At 37.0% G+C, this 15194-nt stretch overlaps 1 protein-coding gene across 4 annotated transcripts in view; it reads left to right on the top strand.

The window, feature by feature from the left end:
• Nucleotides 1-15194, top strand: part of VIRMA (vir like m6A methyltransferase associated) — a 59252-nt gene that overhangs the window by 36369 nt on the left and 7689 nt on the right. For 2 of the 4 annotated variants that reach the window (XM_043601390.1, XM_043601389.1), the window contains exons 16-20: nt 2025-2242; nt 9628-9760; nt 13457-13609; nt 14075-14235; nt 14887-14983. In XM_043601390.1, coding sequence (XP_043457325.1) covers nt 2025-2242; nt 9628-9760; nt 13457-13609; nt 14075-14235; nt 14887-14983 — 762 coding nt within the window. The remainder of the gene's footprint in view (nt 1-2024; nt 2243-9627; nt 9761-13456; nt 13610-14074; nt 14236-14886; nt 14984-15194) is intronic. The other 2 variants (XM_043601392.1, XM_043601391.1) reach the window with 1 other exon arrangement.

Here is a 15194-nt window from a genome sequence, read left to right as displayed (position 1 = left end):
TGAACCAATAATAAAATGGTTTGGTGCTTCATAGCTTTCTTTGGGTTTGTACTTCACAGGTTTCTCTGAAGAGGTCTTTATGAGATTGCATCATTGGATAGTTACTTTATGTGCCACTATATTCGTTGGGGTTGGTTATGTCCAGCATGTTCATTTTCATTCCACTTATACACAGATTCATTCTTGAATTTTATAGCTTTGCGATTGGTTGAATTAATACCATGTGTTTTTTTGTTAGGACAACTTTTGAAGGTATCATAGGCTACTACGGTTTTAGTGTGTTTCCGACTACTCTCCTTACAGATGTTGACCAAAAGTAGTAGTATTTCTACCTTTGTATATTATTGACTTCCAGTTTATAATTCCATGAGTTAATGAAAATTGTTTTAACTTTTAAAGCTCATTGTGATTGAGATTTTTTAAGATTTCTATACCTAATGGTACTTTAGCTTATCATAATGCTCCTGTCTAATCAGATGTGATTTTTTTCAGGCAGAATGTATATTTTTTAATATTTATTTACTTACTTAGAGAGACAGTGCACATGTGTGCACAAGCAGGGTGAGGGGCAGAGAGAGAGAGGGAGAGAAAGAATTCCAAGCAAAGCTCTATACTGTTAGTGCAGTCTGATGGGGATCTTGATCTCACGAACTCTGAGATTGTGACCTGAACCAAAATCAAGAGTTGGATTCTTAATCAGCTGAGCCACCCAGGTGCCCCCAGGCAGAATATTTTTAATAGGATCCCATGTTGGAAGATTATCTTTATTCAGCTGACAAAAATCCAGTTTGGTTACATTTAACACCTAAGAAGGAGCATTTTTGGTGTGACTTGTTTTCACAAAAAGAGGACCTGGTAGAATATAGTTTTGGACCTGGCAGAGAGGATATTTTAAGTCCTTATACCCTAACGTGTCCATTTGACTGGTGTTTGTTATATAACCCAGGTCAGGTTTTATGACTAATCTGAATGACACCATAGCACCATAGCTGCCCTGATCACGTAAACCTCATTCTTGGCCTCATCTTACTATATTTGCCTTCGGATTCAAACTTTGTTTTTTGGTTGTAACCCATGTTGAATACTAGTTTACAGTATGTTGAAGTGATTAAAGGCAATGAGACATCCCTAAAAATGTTTCTGTAAGATCTACTTTATTTACTTCTATAAAGAGAGTGGTGAGAGTTTTTAGTTATTGTTGGTTAAACTTGCTTAGTGCTGAAAAACTTGAATTTTAAAAGTATATAAAAACTAGAGGGAAATAAAATATTTAGTTGAAAGACAGTGCTTAAATGTTTATTTGCTGTATCCATTTCTTTTTGTGATGTTTTAAATTCCAATATATTCATTAAAATTTATTTCACTGGGGGCACCTAGGTGGCTCAGTCAGAACCTGCTTGGGATTCTCTATCCTTCTCTCTGTCTCTGCCCCTCTCCCGCACATGCATTCTCTCTCTCTCAAACTAAATAAACATTTAAAAAATTTATTTCATTGAATGATTTCTTTATAAATTAAAAAGATATTCAAATGAATCAATAACACATGATTTAAAATCTTTTAGTACCAAAAGAATGTAACCACTTGAAGATAGAAACTACACTCAGTGCAGTACAGAAGGAAAAATGTGTAGGAGCACCTGGCTGGCTCATTCAGTAGAGTATGCAAATCTTGATCTTGGGATCATGAGTTCAAGCCCCACGTTGGGCATAGAGCCAGACAAACAATCAAACAAATAAATAAGTGCAAGCTTAAAAAGAGATAGTCTTTTAAAGTAAAAATATTGTAAAGTAAAATATTTGTCTTTGTTTCTTTAAGCGTATATCCTTGAATTACCTTTTATAGAAGAGCAAAATGACGCCATTGTTCTTAATGTGTTTGAATTTATATTTGGTGTAGGAAGGTGACAATGTTTTGATGAGATAATTACTAAGTATTAGTTGCTGTGTGTTTCTGAAATAAAAATGTTAATCGATGGTGATAATAATGAAAGAAAATTTTTCCCTACTCCTCTCCACCCTCACAGGACATTGCGCTTATTTTGCCAAACTCTTCTGAAGGTTCTATTTCTGAACTGGAGCAGCTCTCCAATTCTCTACCAAACAAAGAATTGATGGCCTCAATCTGTGACTGTCTACTGGCTATGCTAGCTAACTCTGAGAGCAGTTATAGCTGTTTACTGACATGTGTCAGAACAATGATGTTTCTTGCAGAGCATGATTATGGATTATTTCATTTAAAAAGGTAATGCTTTATCTAATTTAATATATTCTTGGATTTAACTTTTCACTCTATCATCCCTCCCCAAATTAGTTAACTCATTGCTGTTGTAGAAGGCTGAAGATATGATTTCTTTCATGTGGAGAAATTTGTATTTATGGAAAGGATTTTTTAGTAGTGAAGTGTGCTAGTAATCCAATCTTCAGCATTAAAATATAAATTGAATAGATAGACAAATTAATGTGGACATCTTACAGTATTTAAGAAGGGAATCTTACTGTTCCAGGGATATTAATTCACACTGTTTTTGTTTTGTTGATACATTTACCTGTAGTCCTTTAAAAGTGATGGTTGGTGTAGGGTGCGTGACTGGCTGAGTCAGTAGAGCATGCAGCTTTTTTTCTCAGGGTTGTGAGTTCAAGCCCCACATTGGTGTGGAGCCTACTTAAACAACAAGCAAACAAACAGAAGTGATGGTGCTGTGATGGTGCTGTGATACTCTGTGCTGATTCTGTGTTTTTTATTCTGTAGAGAAGTGGCTGAGATAAAATTAATTTGAGATGATGTAAACCTCAAGTGTAATTTCTGCTTCAGTCTCTCTGTCCATGCCCTCATCTTTTTCTTCTCTAGGAAGGTAGCTGGATGTTATGTAGATTTGCTTGGAAATTTGTAGAAGTTTGTAGGATTATGAGACAGGAAGGAGGAGGAAACATGTTTGTGCCTCTCGTTAATTCTTGTAACATTGGTTGAAAACTTACGTTCCAAATGCTCTTTGGTGCTGGCTCCTACCTTCTCCACTTCCTTCTCCTGAAAAACCTGTCTCCTCTTTTATATTCTCTTTCAGTTGGTGGCACCTGCTGAAAATCCAAGTTTTCCATTTCCTCCTACCCCCCCTTCTTAGTCTCTCACCATAATCTTTACATTTTACTCTGGAATGCCCCTTTTCCTATTGCCTGAGTATTTACTCTATATCCTTAAAGCTCATCTTCTACTCTCCATCTCCAGGAAAGCCAAAAAACTTTCCTTGATTCCTCCATTCCTAAGCTCTCATAGTATTATGTGTGATATTTTTAATTTTGCTGGATTCCTGTTTCTGGTCTTTTTTCTATTGGTAATCTTTTCCTAAGTTGTCTTAACCTATTCCAGTTTCTCCCTTTAGCTCTAATTTTTCTGCTAAGCTCCAAATAACCCATCCATTTATTTGATGTCTCTGCTTGACTTTCTATTGGACATCTCAAACTGAACAGATTTAAAGCAGAGCTCTTGAAATTCTTGCTCTCAAATATGTTTCTGTCTTGTTCATCCCAGTAAGTGTTATCACGTTAACTGTCCACACAAAACACCAAGATTTTGATTTCTCTCTTTTCCTTACTTCCTACGTGCAACCTATCAGTAAGTCCAGTGGATCATACCTCCAAAATTTATCCCTAATTTGATCACTTTTGTCCACTCTGTAGTTACCACCCTTGTCCAGTTCACTGTCATTTCGTGCATGACTCATTTCAGTAGCCTCCAGTCTACTTCTTGCTTCCACTGTTGTCCCCCTAAAATCTATTTTCTGAGCATTCAGACTGATTTTTTAAACTTAAAACAGATACATTTGTTGTTCTGCTGAAATGTTTCCAGTGGTTTCCTATTATACTGCAGTAAAATCCAAACTCTATAATGTTCTTTAAGGCTATATACAATCTGGCCTTTGCTCATCTCTTTGACTTAACCTCATAGCTTTTTTATCCTCAGTTTTGCTACCTGTCAAGCTCATTTCTACCTCCAGACTTTTTTGTTTTGTTTTGTTTTCCTAAAATGTTTTTCCTCTAGATCCTTATAAGACTTATTTCTCACTTCACTCATGTATCTGTATAAATATTTTTCCTGTCAAAATACCTGTCTAAAATAGTCTATCCTGGGGTGCTTGACTGGCTTAGTTGGTAGAGCATGTGAAGTTTTTTTTTTTTTTTTAATGTTTATTTATTTTTGAGAGAGAAACCAGGCACGAACAGGGGAGGGGCAGAGAGAGAGGGAGACACAGAATCTGAAGCAGGCTCCAGGCTCCGAGCTGTCAGCACAGAGCCCGATGTGGGGCTCAAACTCACGGACCACAAGATCATGACCTGAGCCGAAGTCAGACACTTGACTGACAGAGCCACACAGGCACCCCAAGCATGTGACTCCTAATCTCACGGTCATGAGTTCAAGCCCCATGTTGGGCATGGAGCCTACTTAAAGTAAAACAACAACAACAAAACACTAAAATAAGTCTATCTTTTGAGTCCCCATTCCTTATCCCCCTTTATATTTTTCACTGTATTTATACTGTTTGACATTGCATTATGTAGATTTATTGTTTATTTGAATATAAGCTACCCTAAGAAAGAGACTGTGTCTTCTTGACTTTAGTCCCCCAGCATTTAGAAACCTGGTACATAGTAGGCTCTATGAAAGAATAAAAATGGACACTGGATTCATTTAGTCCACAAATACTTATTGAATGCCTCTTCTAGACCAGATACTGTTCTAGGTACTAAAGATTGAGTAAATAAAATACATAGTATATTACAGAAAAACATTAAATAGAGCAGTTCAAGCTGCTGGTGAGTGCCAGAGTGAGGGTAGGAGTTGTCATTTGAAATACGGGGAGGAGGGGCGCCTGGGTGGCGCAGTCGGTTGAGCATCCGACTTCAGCTCAGGTCACGATCTCGCGGTCTGTGAGTTCGAGCCCCGTGTCAGGCTCTGGGCTGATGGCTCAGAGCCTGGAGCCTGCTTCCGATTCTGTGTCTCCCTCTCTCTCTGCCCCTCCCCCATTCACGCTGTATCTCTCTCTGTCTCAAAAATAAATAAATGTTAAAAAACAAAAAAAAAAATTAAAAAAAAAAAAGAAATACGGGGAGGTGATCAGGGAAGTCCTCACTGAGAAGGTGACCCTTGAACAAAGACCAAGACCCAAAGGTGAAGAGTGAAACATGTTAATATCCTGGGGGAGAACAATCACAAATAGCATGCCTAATGTGTCTGAGAAACAGTCATGAGGTCACGGTGGCTATCTTTGGAATAAGAGAGCAAGGAGAAAAATGATAGGGCATAGGTCGGAGAAGTAACCTGGGGGGAAGGTGGGGGGCAGCAGATCAAGGGCCTTTAGGGTTATTATAAGGGCCATTGTAAGATTTTGAGCAGAGGCAAAGAATGATCTGGTTTTTTATCTGCCTTTTTTTTTCTTATGAGCAGGTCACTATTATGCTTTTTACATAGTTCTAATAACAACCCTGAAGCATGTCACAAAAAATTTTCTTTTTTGAGGTATTTGTACTTTCAGAAGAATTACAAAAATAATAGTACAGAGTTCAGATATGCCTTTCGTCCACCTTACCCCTATGTTAATGTCTTATGTAACCACTGAATATTCATCAAAACTGAGAAACTAACCTTGGCATAATACTATGAACTAAAATACAAAATTTATTTAGATTTTATAGTTTTTCTGTTAATGTTTTTTTCTGTTTTAAGATCCAAGACAGGATCCTACATTGCTTTTAGTTGTAATGTATCCTTTGTGTCCTGTATCCTTGTTTTTCATGACCATGACATTTTTGGAGAGTACTTGTTAGTTATTTTGTAGAATGTTCCTCAATTTAGCTTTGTCTGATGTTTTCTCATAATTAGATTGAGATTATGCTTTATTGAGAAGATTACACAGAAATACCTCTTTCAGTACACCGTATTAGGAAATGCTTGATATATTTCTGATGATATCCACTTTGATCACTTGGCTGAGGTGCTGTCTGTCAGGATTCTGCACTGTAAACTTGATAATTTTCCATTTTTAATTAAATATTTTGGAGAATATATTTCCAAAATATATTTCCATTGTGCAAATACAGGATCTTATTTCCGTGTAAAACTTTAGTCAGTAGGTTGAGCATCCAGTTGGCTCAGTAGGTTGAACATCCAGCTTCCACTCAGGTCATGATCTCACAGTTCGTGAGTTCAATCCCTGGGTCGCACTCTACACTGACAGTGCAGAGCTTGCTTGGGATTTTCTTTCTTTCCCTCTCTCTCTGCCCCTCCCTGCTCATACACACACACACACACACTCTCTCTCTCTCTCTCTCTCTCTCTCTCTCTCTCTCTCTCTCTCTCAAAATAGATAAACATTTTAAAGTATTGTTAAAAACAAACAAAAACCCTTTTGTCCACTAATTTTAGTATTCATCAGTGAATCTAGGCATATGGCAGGTTTTACTGTGGTATCCCAATGCTGGTTTCGTATTTCTCTTAATCCTTTTTTAATTTTTTTTTTGATGGTTTATTTTTAATTTTTAAAATTTTTAATGTTTATTATTTTTGAGAGAGAGAGAGACAGAGCTTGAGATGGGGAGGGAGAGAGAGAAAAGGAGACACAGAATCTGAAACAGGCTCCAGGCTGTCAGCACAGAGCCCGATGCGGGGCTTGAACTCACAAACTGCGAGATCATGACCTGAGCCGAAGTCAGACACTTAACCGACTGAGCCACCCAGGTACCCCAATGGTTGTTTATTTTTGAGAGAGCAAAAGAGAATGAGCGGGGAAGGGTCAGAGAGAGAGGGAGACACAGAATCTGAAGCAGACTGCAGGCTGTAAGCTGTCAGCACAGAGCCCAACATGGGTCTCCAACTCTGGAATTGTGAGATCATGATCTGAGCCAAAGTCAGGAAGCTTAACCGACTGAGCCACGCAGGTGCCTCTCTCTTATTCCTTTTTAATTTATTAATTATCCTTCTATAAAGAAGAATTACCACTTTTTCCTCGTTTATTTACTTATTCAGGGATATAAGTATGAATTTATGGACATTATTTTTTTTCTCTTTGTATGATAATCTGATACTATTGCTATTCATTTTGTTGCTCAGCTTGTGTCACTGATTTTGTTTCTTCTTATTGGATAGAGCTAGGAAATATATGCCTGTGTCCTAACTCATGCATATATATGTCTACATTTCTTTTTATATCTATTTATTTGTATGTATGTATTGTTTTTGTTTTTATTTATTATTTTTTTTCAAGTTTCATGACATTGCTTTATTATCCATCAGAGTTCATTTCAGGGTCCATACAAATTCAGTCTTTCAGAGTACTATCTCTGGCTTGCGTATGTCAAATGTGGACCAGCCCTTGTGACTGTGGGACAGGTTGAGCCAAAGGGGCCCTGGCCTTTTGGTTTTAGGACTACATGGACATCCAGAGCCCTAGGGCATCAGAAGGGGTCCTGCCGAGAGCTGTTTGTATGGAGGCTGGGCCAGATGTATTAGTGGGGAGCTGGCCTCTTTGCTGGGCCTAAGGGAAATAAAGTTAAATATCTTTATTCTACATTGATCACATTCCCATTGGATGGAAATGTTGAACGCACTTTGGTCTTGGCTGCAGTGATTCCCTCTCTGTTACTGTGTTTCTGACTCTGTCTTCGTTCACCCTTAGGAGCCATGGAGCTGGCACTTACTCAGCGGGCTCCTAGGGTTGGCCATCAGGTTCCCACTGGGTTCTGTGCTCAGTAACAGCCATCAGCATCAGATATCCCAAAGGAGAATAGCCCTTCTATTCCTGAGCTTGGTGCTTGGCTGTTTGTAACAAGGGGAGGCAGACAGGATCCAGCTTGCCTCATTGCTCTGGTTGATTGAAGTGCCTTCCTCCTCCTTCTTTTTTTTCTTTAAAATATAATTTATTGTCAAGTTGGCTAACGTACGGTGTATATAGTATGCTCTTGGTTTTGGGGGTAGATTCCCGTGATTCATCACTTTGTATGTATTTTTTTAAATGAGTCCATAGTGACATTTTGACTCTAATATTAGATGTTGATTCTAGCTTTCTCTCCTCCCTTGTAACCTTATTCATGTTTCATGTTGTGCAGTTGTGTGGATTTTGACAAATGTATAGAGTCATGTGTTTATTGCCACAGTTGCATACAGAACAGTTCCATCAGTGTACCACCTTTTTATAGACAACTTTTTTATAGGCTGAGCAACAGGGGCAGCTGGGTGGCTCAGTTGGTTAAGCATCTGACTCTTGACTTCGTCTCAAGTCATGATCTCACAGTTCGTGAGTTCGAGCCCTGCGTCAGGCTCTATGCCAACAGCTCAGAGCCTGCTTGGGATTTTGTGTCCCTCTCTCTCTGCCCCTTCCCTACTTGCTCTCTGTCTCTCTCTCAAAATAAATAAAAAGATAAACTTAAAAAAAAAAGTTGAGCAATAAAAATACCAGCTTAAAAGTTTAGATATTCTAATAGGTATGTAGTGGACCCCAGATTTTAATAGATCATGGAAGTATTTGCTTAAGGTTATATGTAGAGACTAGTAATTGGTGTAGTCCAGTTTATATCCATTCTTTTTCCATTAATCATATTATCTTTGTATTTAATCTCATTCCTGTCTGTTGTGCCTGTCCATTCCAGTATTTTATAAAGTTCTCAAGAGCAGGAGTCTTTATCTTTCTCTTTTGTATTGTTTTACCAAAGTCTTCTATGATGGCATCTCAGAATCCATCTGAGTTATATTTTTCAAATGTAAACACTGCATGTTTAGTGTTAATATAATCTTATTTTCATTTTGATTAATTATGAATTGTTACAACTCAAAGGGCACAATTGAATATTAGAATACTTTGTCCTTGAAATTCTCTTTTGATCAACAAAGAGCTGTGTAATTGTATAGAATAATTTTAGCAGGACTTGGATATGGTTGATTGTTATACTTAAATCTACCTATATCAGGAATTGGCAAACTATGGGCCACAGGCCAAATTCAGTGTTTATAAATACAGTTCTGTTGGAGCATAGCCAGCATTTATGTGGTGTTTGTGTCTGTTTTCCCACTACACAAATGAGTTGAGTAGTGACTGACACTGGTGTTGTGTATAGAGAGAAACAGACTGCGTTTTTATTTAGCCAGCAAAGCATAAAATATGTACCATTAGGTTCTTTACATAAAAAGTTTGCAGACCCCCAGTCTATACCCTTGATTTTCTTCTGTCAAATTATAGTAATAATAATAATTATTATTATTATTAAATAATTTACATAATAATTATTACATAAAGCAGGCTTTCTGGTCAGGCTTCTGAGACAGCTATAACCTCCTTGTATTAGAGAAATCCTCAGGCTATAAAAAGTATAAAAAATAGAGAATTTGGAGTTTCTTTTGCTAAGTTTTATATCTTTATTATTTGGGGGAAATTTTTTCTTTTTTTGTGGGGGACTTGAAGCTTATTTTTAAAAGAAGGTATCTGTAGATATTGCTTTGTAAAATGGTGTGTGTACATAGGCACACCAAAACATTTTTTAAATGATGGATTGAATTTTGTTCTGTCTGAACTGGAGATCATTTATTTCTCATACTAGATTTATATGTTCAAATTTTGAGACATATTCTCTCTTTATTTACAGTTCTTTGAGGAAAAACAGTAATGCTCTGCATAGTTTACTGAAACGAGTGGTCAGCACATTTAGTAAGGACACAGGTGAACTTGCATCTTCATTTTTGGAATTTATGAGACAAATTCTTAACTCTGACACAATGGTAAGTGTACATAAATGTATATGTATGTATTTGGTATTTTTTAAATTTATAGACTTTTGTCATAAGTTAAATCACTTGCATTCAAAAATATCTTGAAATGGTTTTTGGAAGTTTGAACTTAGAATAGTGTTTTTTTTTTCTGTGTCCTTACTCCACTATAAATGCAAGGTTTTGATTTCTAAAAAAGATAGGTGTTTTAGAGTAGAATTTACTGAACTCTTTTTAAATCTATTAAACATCATTAATTTGTGAATACTCTGTAACTTGGCAACTTAGAGAAAAATACTACTTACAGAGCCTTCATCTTTTATATAATTTTTTAAATTGAGTTATCTTGCCAGGGACATTCAGGGCAGTCGAATTTTATTAGTCTCTTAATCAGATATTTACCTTCTGTCATTTAATTGAGCATTTACTCATTGTGTTTTGGATATTGTGCTTTTGGGGTGATTGCAAAGTTTATTACACTAGGGTATTTTGGATCCATCATAGATACTAAGTATCTATTTCTCTAAAATCTTATTGTTAAAATCTAATTAAGAATTTCTCCTGGGGCACCTGGGTAGCTTAGTCTGTTAAGCCTCTGATTCTTGATTTTGGCTCAGGTCATGATCTCATGGTTTGTGAGTTTGAGCCCTGCGTCGGGCTCTGCACTGACCACGTGGAGCCTGCTTGGGATTCTCTGTCTCCATCTCTCTCTGCCCCTCTCCTACTCACGTGTGCTCGTTCTCTCTCTCTCTCTCTCAAAATAAATAAACTTAAAAAAAAAATCTCTCCCATCATATTTTCCAAAATCTAGTATATGTTGTAGACACAATTCCAGAAACCTTTAATAGGCTTGCCTTTAAAAAGTGTTTTTGGTCAGATAAGTTTGGAAAAGTCTCCCCTGATGGAACTTAACTGTGCACATTAGTATAGTAAAAGTTCTGAAAGTTCCTGGATAAATAGAAACTTGCTTTACTATAGTCTAATCTAGCTTTTCCCAAATGGATTGCCTGCAAAATACTTTGTGTGTGTGTGTGTGTGTGTGTGTACATGTGCATATACTGTTAACATCCTGTGGGTCTGTATTCTGTCAACACTGGTTTAAGAAATTCAGCTCAAGGGCACCTGTGTGTGTCAGTGGGTTGAGCATCTGACTTCAGCTCAGGTTATGATCTTATGGTTGGTGAGTTCAAATGCCACATCCAGCTTGCTGCTGTCAGCACAGCTCACTGCCCCTCCCCTGCTAATGCTTTCTTTCTTTAAAAAAAAAAAATGGGGCGCCTGGGTGGCGCAGTCGGTTAAGCGTCCGACTTCAGCCAGGTCACGATCTCGCGGTCCGTGAGTTCGAGCCCCGCGTCGGGCTCTGGGCTGATGGCTCGGAGCCTGGAGCCTGTTTCCGATTCTGTGTCTCCCTCTCTCTCTCTGCCCCTTCCCCGTTCATGCTCTGTCTCTCTCTGTCCCCAAAATGGATAAACGTTGAAAAAAAAAATATCTTTATAAAAAAAAAAAAATTCAGCTCATATTTAAGATTTGTGTTTGGAAAGAATTGTGGAGGACCTGTTTAGTTCAGTTTTACCAAAATAAATATAATATGGGATGATTTCATAAGGTAAAATTAAGTAAAATTACTGTTTAGTAAACATGTAATGCATGTAGTTTATATTAAGAATATCTACTCCTCCAGTAAGGGATGCCTCGCTGGCTCAGTCAGGAGAGCATGAGACTTGGCTCTTGCGGTCATGAGTTCAAGTCTCACATTGGGCATGGAGCCTACTTAAAAATTTTTTTCTGTTTTACTCTAGTAAGCACCTCTTGGCTCCCTGTTGTTTTTGTAGTTTTTTTTATACTGATTTTACTGGCAGATTTGTGTTTGCTTTGTGTCAGATATACTTTATTTAAGTGATTAAGTTTACCAGATGCTTTGATCCTTAAAGATCAGATTTTGATTCTGAAAGGTAAAGAGCATATTTAATGGTAGGACTATAGCTACCATAAAGAAATTTTAGGAGTTTTTATGTAATGGAAGACTAATTAGTTTTACCAGATCCTAAGTGGTATGTTGTTAATAAATCAGTTTGACAGATTTTCTTATGCATGTCATCAATTAAACAGTTTCTAATCAAAAACCACTAACCAGTGTTCATTCTTGTTATCCAGGAGCTGCTGGTCCCTGAGGACTGCTAATTAATGCTTTTATTCATCCCTCACCAGTGCATTTCCTTTTCTTACCTCCTTCATTGGGAAGATCAAGGCCATCCTGTTTGGTTTCTCAATCTTTTCACTCTCCCTTAGATTCTTTCCCTGTTTTTTCTGACCTGTTGTTTCCTTCCTTAATCAGAGGAGAATATCCCTTCCCCCCCTCCCCCATCACTTCATTTCTATCTATGACATATATCTTACACCTTCTAATATCCTATCTAGCACCTTTTCCCTCTCCTGTTTCTCCTTGCCCTTGGCTACTTGATAGAATCTCTGAATATCCAAAATCAAATTCATTATCTTCCCCCATAAACTTGATTTATCTGTCCTACTTTTATATCATGATCTTCCCTGACCTTCACGATAGAAATCATGAAATAGTAGCCAACTTTCCTCCTTTTCTTCATCCTCTTCAGCAGCTGTCATTCGTATCAGTTTTATTTATAATACCTTTCATATTTCATTTTCTTTTGTATTTTACCACTATTACCTTAGATTTCCTTCCTGCTGCTGCTTTTTTCGTAATGTGTTTATTGAAGTATGATCTACATCTCATAAAATTCACCCCTTTAGTTTTTAGTATATTGTACAACCATCTCTGCTATGTAATTTCAGAATGCTTTCGTAATCCCAAAAAGAAGCTCTGTGCCCATAACAGAAACTCCTCTTTTCCCCTTTTAGCCCATGGCAATCACTAATCTACTTTTCCATCTCTATGTCAGTCTCTGCAAAAAAATTGCTGGGATTTTGATAGGAATTGTATTGAAATTTGGGAGTATCACTATCTTAATACCTTTTACTATATGGCTTACTTTTTTTTAAAACAGGAAATATTAACTTTTTTCATTACAGAATATAGCCCTAAATACAATAGTTACTGTTTTCTTTAGTTGTTTGCTTTATCTCTAGAAAGATAAATTCAGGTTTCATCGGTTCTTTATTTTAGTAGTAGGCATTTTATTAACTTAAGTATCAATCAGTATGTTACATGCCCAGCAAGTGCCAGTGTATTTGCCATTGGATATTTTTGTTAAGAAACTTAGGGGCGCCTGGGTGGCTCAGTCGGTTAAGCGGCCAACTTCGGCTCAGGTCACGATCTCCCGGTCCGTGAGTTCGAGCCCCGCGTCGGGCTCTGTGCTGACGGCTTAGAGCCTGGAGCCTGTTTCAGATTCTGTGTCTCCCTCTCTCTCTGCCCCTCCCCCGTTCATGCTCTGTCTCTCCCTGTCTCAAAAATAAATAAAACGTTAAAAAAAAAATTAAAAAAAAAAGAAACCTTGCTGCTAGTATATTGAATATGTGTGTTTAGCTATTTATTATGTGAGTCTTACTCAAAGAAAATGCATTTCAGCCTTAAGCTGATTAACTCTTTCTTAAAACTAGCCATTTATACTGGTGTAAAACCAAAACACTGAGGGGAAGATTGCAGCAAATGGCTTAAATATCTGTATAAGTGTGGAAGCATCTTTGCAAATTTCTCTGCTCTCAAATTTAACTTGTGTGTGACATTTACAGGGATGTTGTGGAGATGATAGTGGTCTCATGGAAGTAGAGGGAACTCATCCGTCACGGACAATGAGTATTAATGCTGCAGAGTTAAAACAGCTTCTACAAAGCAAAGAAGAAAGTCCAGAAAATTTGTTCCTTGAACTAGAGAAGCTTGTTTTGGTAAAAAAAAAAAAAAAAAAAAAACCAGAAGCAAAATAAACATATTTGCTCATTCCTAAGATATATTTTTTTCTCTTTTTGACTAGTGCAAGTTTTTCAGTGACCTTTTTAAATAGTGTACCTTCAGTTGGATACCTGTAATAAAGTTTGACATAACTCTTTGAATTAATAATTTGGAGTGAAGTCCTCCATACTGTTATGAATCTTAAGGAAGAAGGCATTAGTTTTTGAATTATCTATTTGAATGCAGGGTGTCCCTTGCTACCATTCTTTAGAAATAAAATGACAAATGTTTTTGGTATTTGTTTTACCTGAGTATGTTTAATGTTCATAAGTTTTTGACAGTATTCCAAATTTCTTAGTAATCAAAAAATACAACCTTTTCTACTAAAGAGTCAGTAGATTATGGGCATAAATGTTCAAGTTTTACCTGTATCATCTTATTCTGCTTTTGTCTATGTCTAGGAACATTCAAAAGATGATGACAATCTGGATTCTTTGTTGGACAATGTAGTTGGACTTAAGCAGATGCTGGAGTCATCTGGTGATCCTTTACCTCTTGGTGACCAGGATATAGAACCAGTACTTTCAGCTCCAGAATCTCTCCAGAATCTGTTTAATAATAGGTAAAACAAGCAATGTTTTGTGGTTGAGTATTGTATATTTAATGACCGAGGTCTAGAGAGGGCCAACAAGCTATTTTTGTTAGGGCTGGATAATAAAAATTCTAGGCTTTGTAGGCCACATTCAGCCTCTGTTGCATATTCTTCTGTAGCATTTTGTTTGTTTCATATGTTTTTTTAAAAAACTGAAATAATAGGGGCACCTGGGGTGGCTTAGTCAGTTAAGCATTCGACTCTTGATCTCAGCTCAGGTCTTGATCTCAGTGTTGTGAGTTCAAACCCCATGTTGGGCTCTGTGCTGGATGTGAGGCCTACTTAAAAACAAAATGAAACAAAACTTAAATAATAAACCATTTCTATCTTACAGGCTGTACACAAGCAGGCTGGCAGAATGGAGGCTATACTTTACTGATACTTCTAAAGCATAACTATTCAGTGTGATGGAATTACTCTCTAAATTTAGAAAAATTAAATATGGGCGGTTTCTGTACACATTGCTACAGTGTAATAAACTTGGCTTTTAAGTACTAATTTTACTAACAGTTTTGAGGGTGACATTTTAAATTGTACATTGTACAGATTTTGCTTAGAAGATAAGCTAAAATAATTTGATTTTGGAATTCTGCTTTTTACCAAATGTCTTTTCTGTTCTAGGACTGCATATGTGCTAGCTGATGTCATGGATGATCAGTTGAAATCCATGTGGTTCACTCCATTTCAGGCTGAAGAGATTGATACAGATCTGGATTTGGTATAAGTAATTTTATTACTAAATATTTAGAAAAAAGTTATTGTTGATTTTTTTGGTTTTTGTGTGTATTATTAGCACTAAAATAAGATACATGTTGTATGGCTGTTAAAAGCCCATTGAGGGGATGCCTGGCTGGCTCCGTCGTAGAGCATGCAACTCTTCATTGTATTGTAAGTTTGAGCCCCACGGTGGGTAATAGAGATTACTTAAA

Source organism: Prionailurus bengalensis, chromosome F2 (assembly GCF_016509475.1).
Source record: "Prionailurus bengalensis isolate Pbe53 chromosome F2, Fcat_Pben_1.1_paternal_pri, whole genome shotgun sequence".
NCBI classification, from domain to species: Eukaryota; Metazoa; Chordata; class Mammalia; order Carnivora; family Felidae; genus Prionailurus; species Prionailurus bengalensis.
The sequence above is the reverse complement of the archived record's forward strand: the minus strand, read 5'-3'. Positions and strand labels throughout refer to the sequence as shown.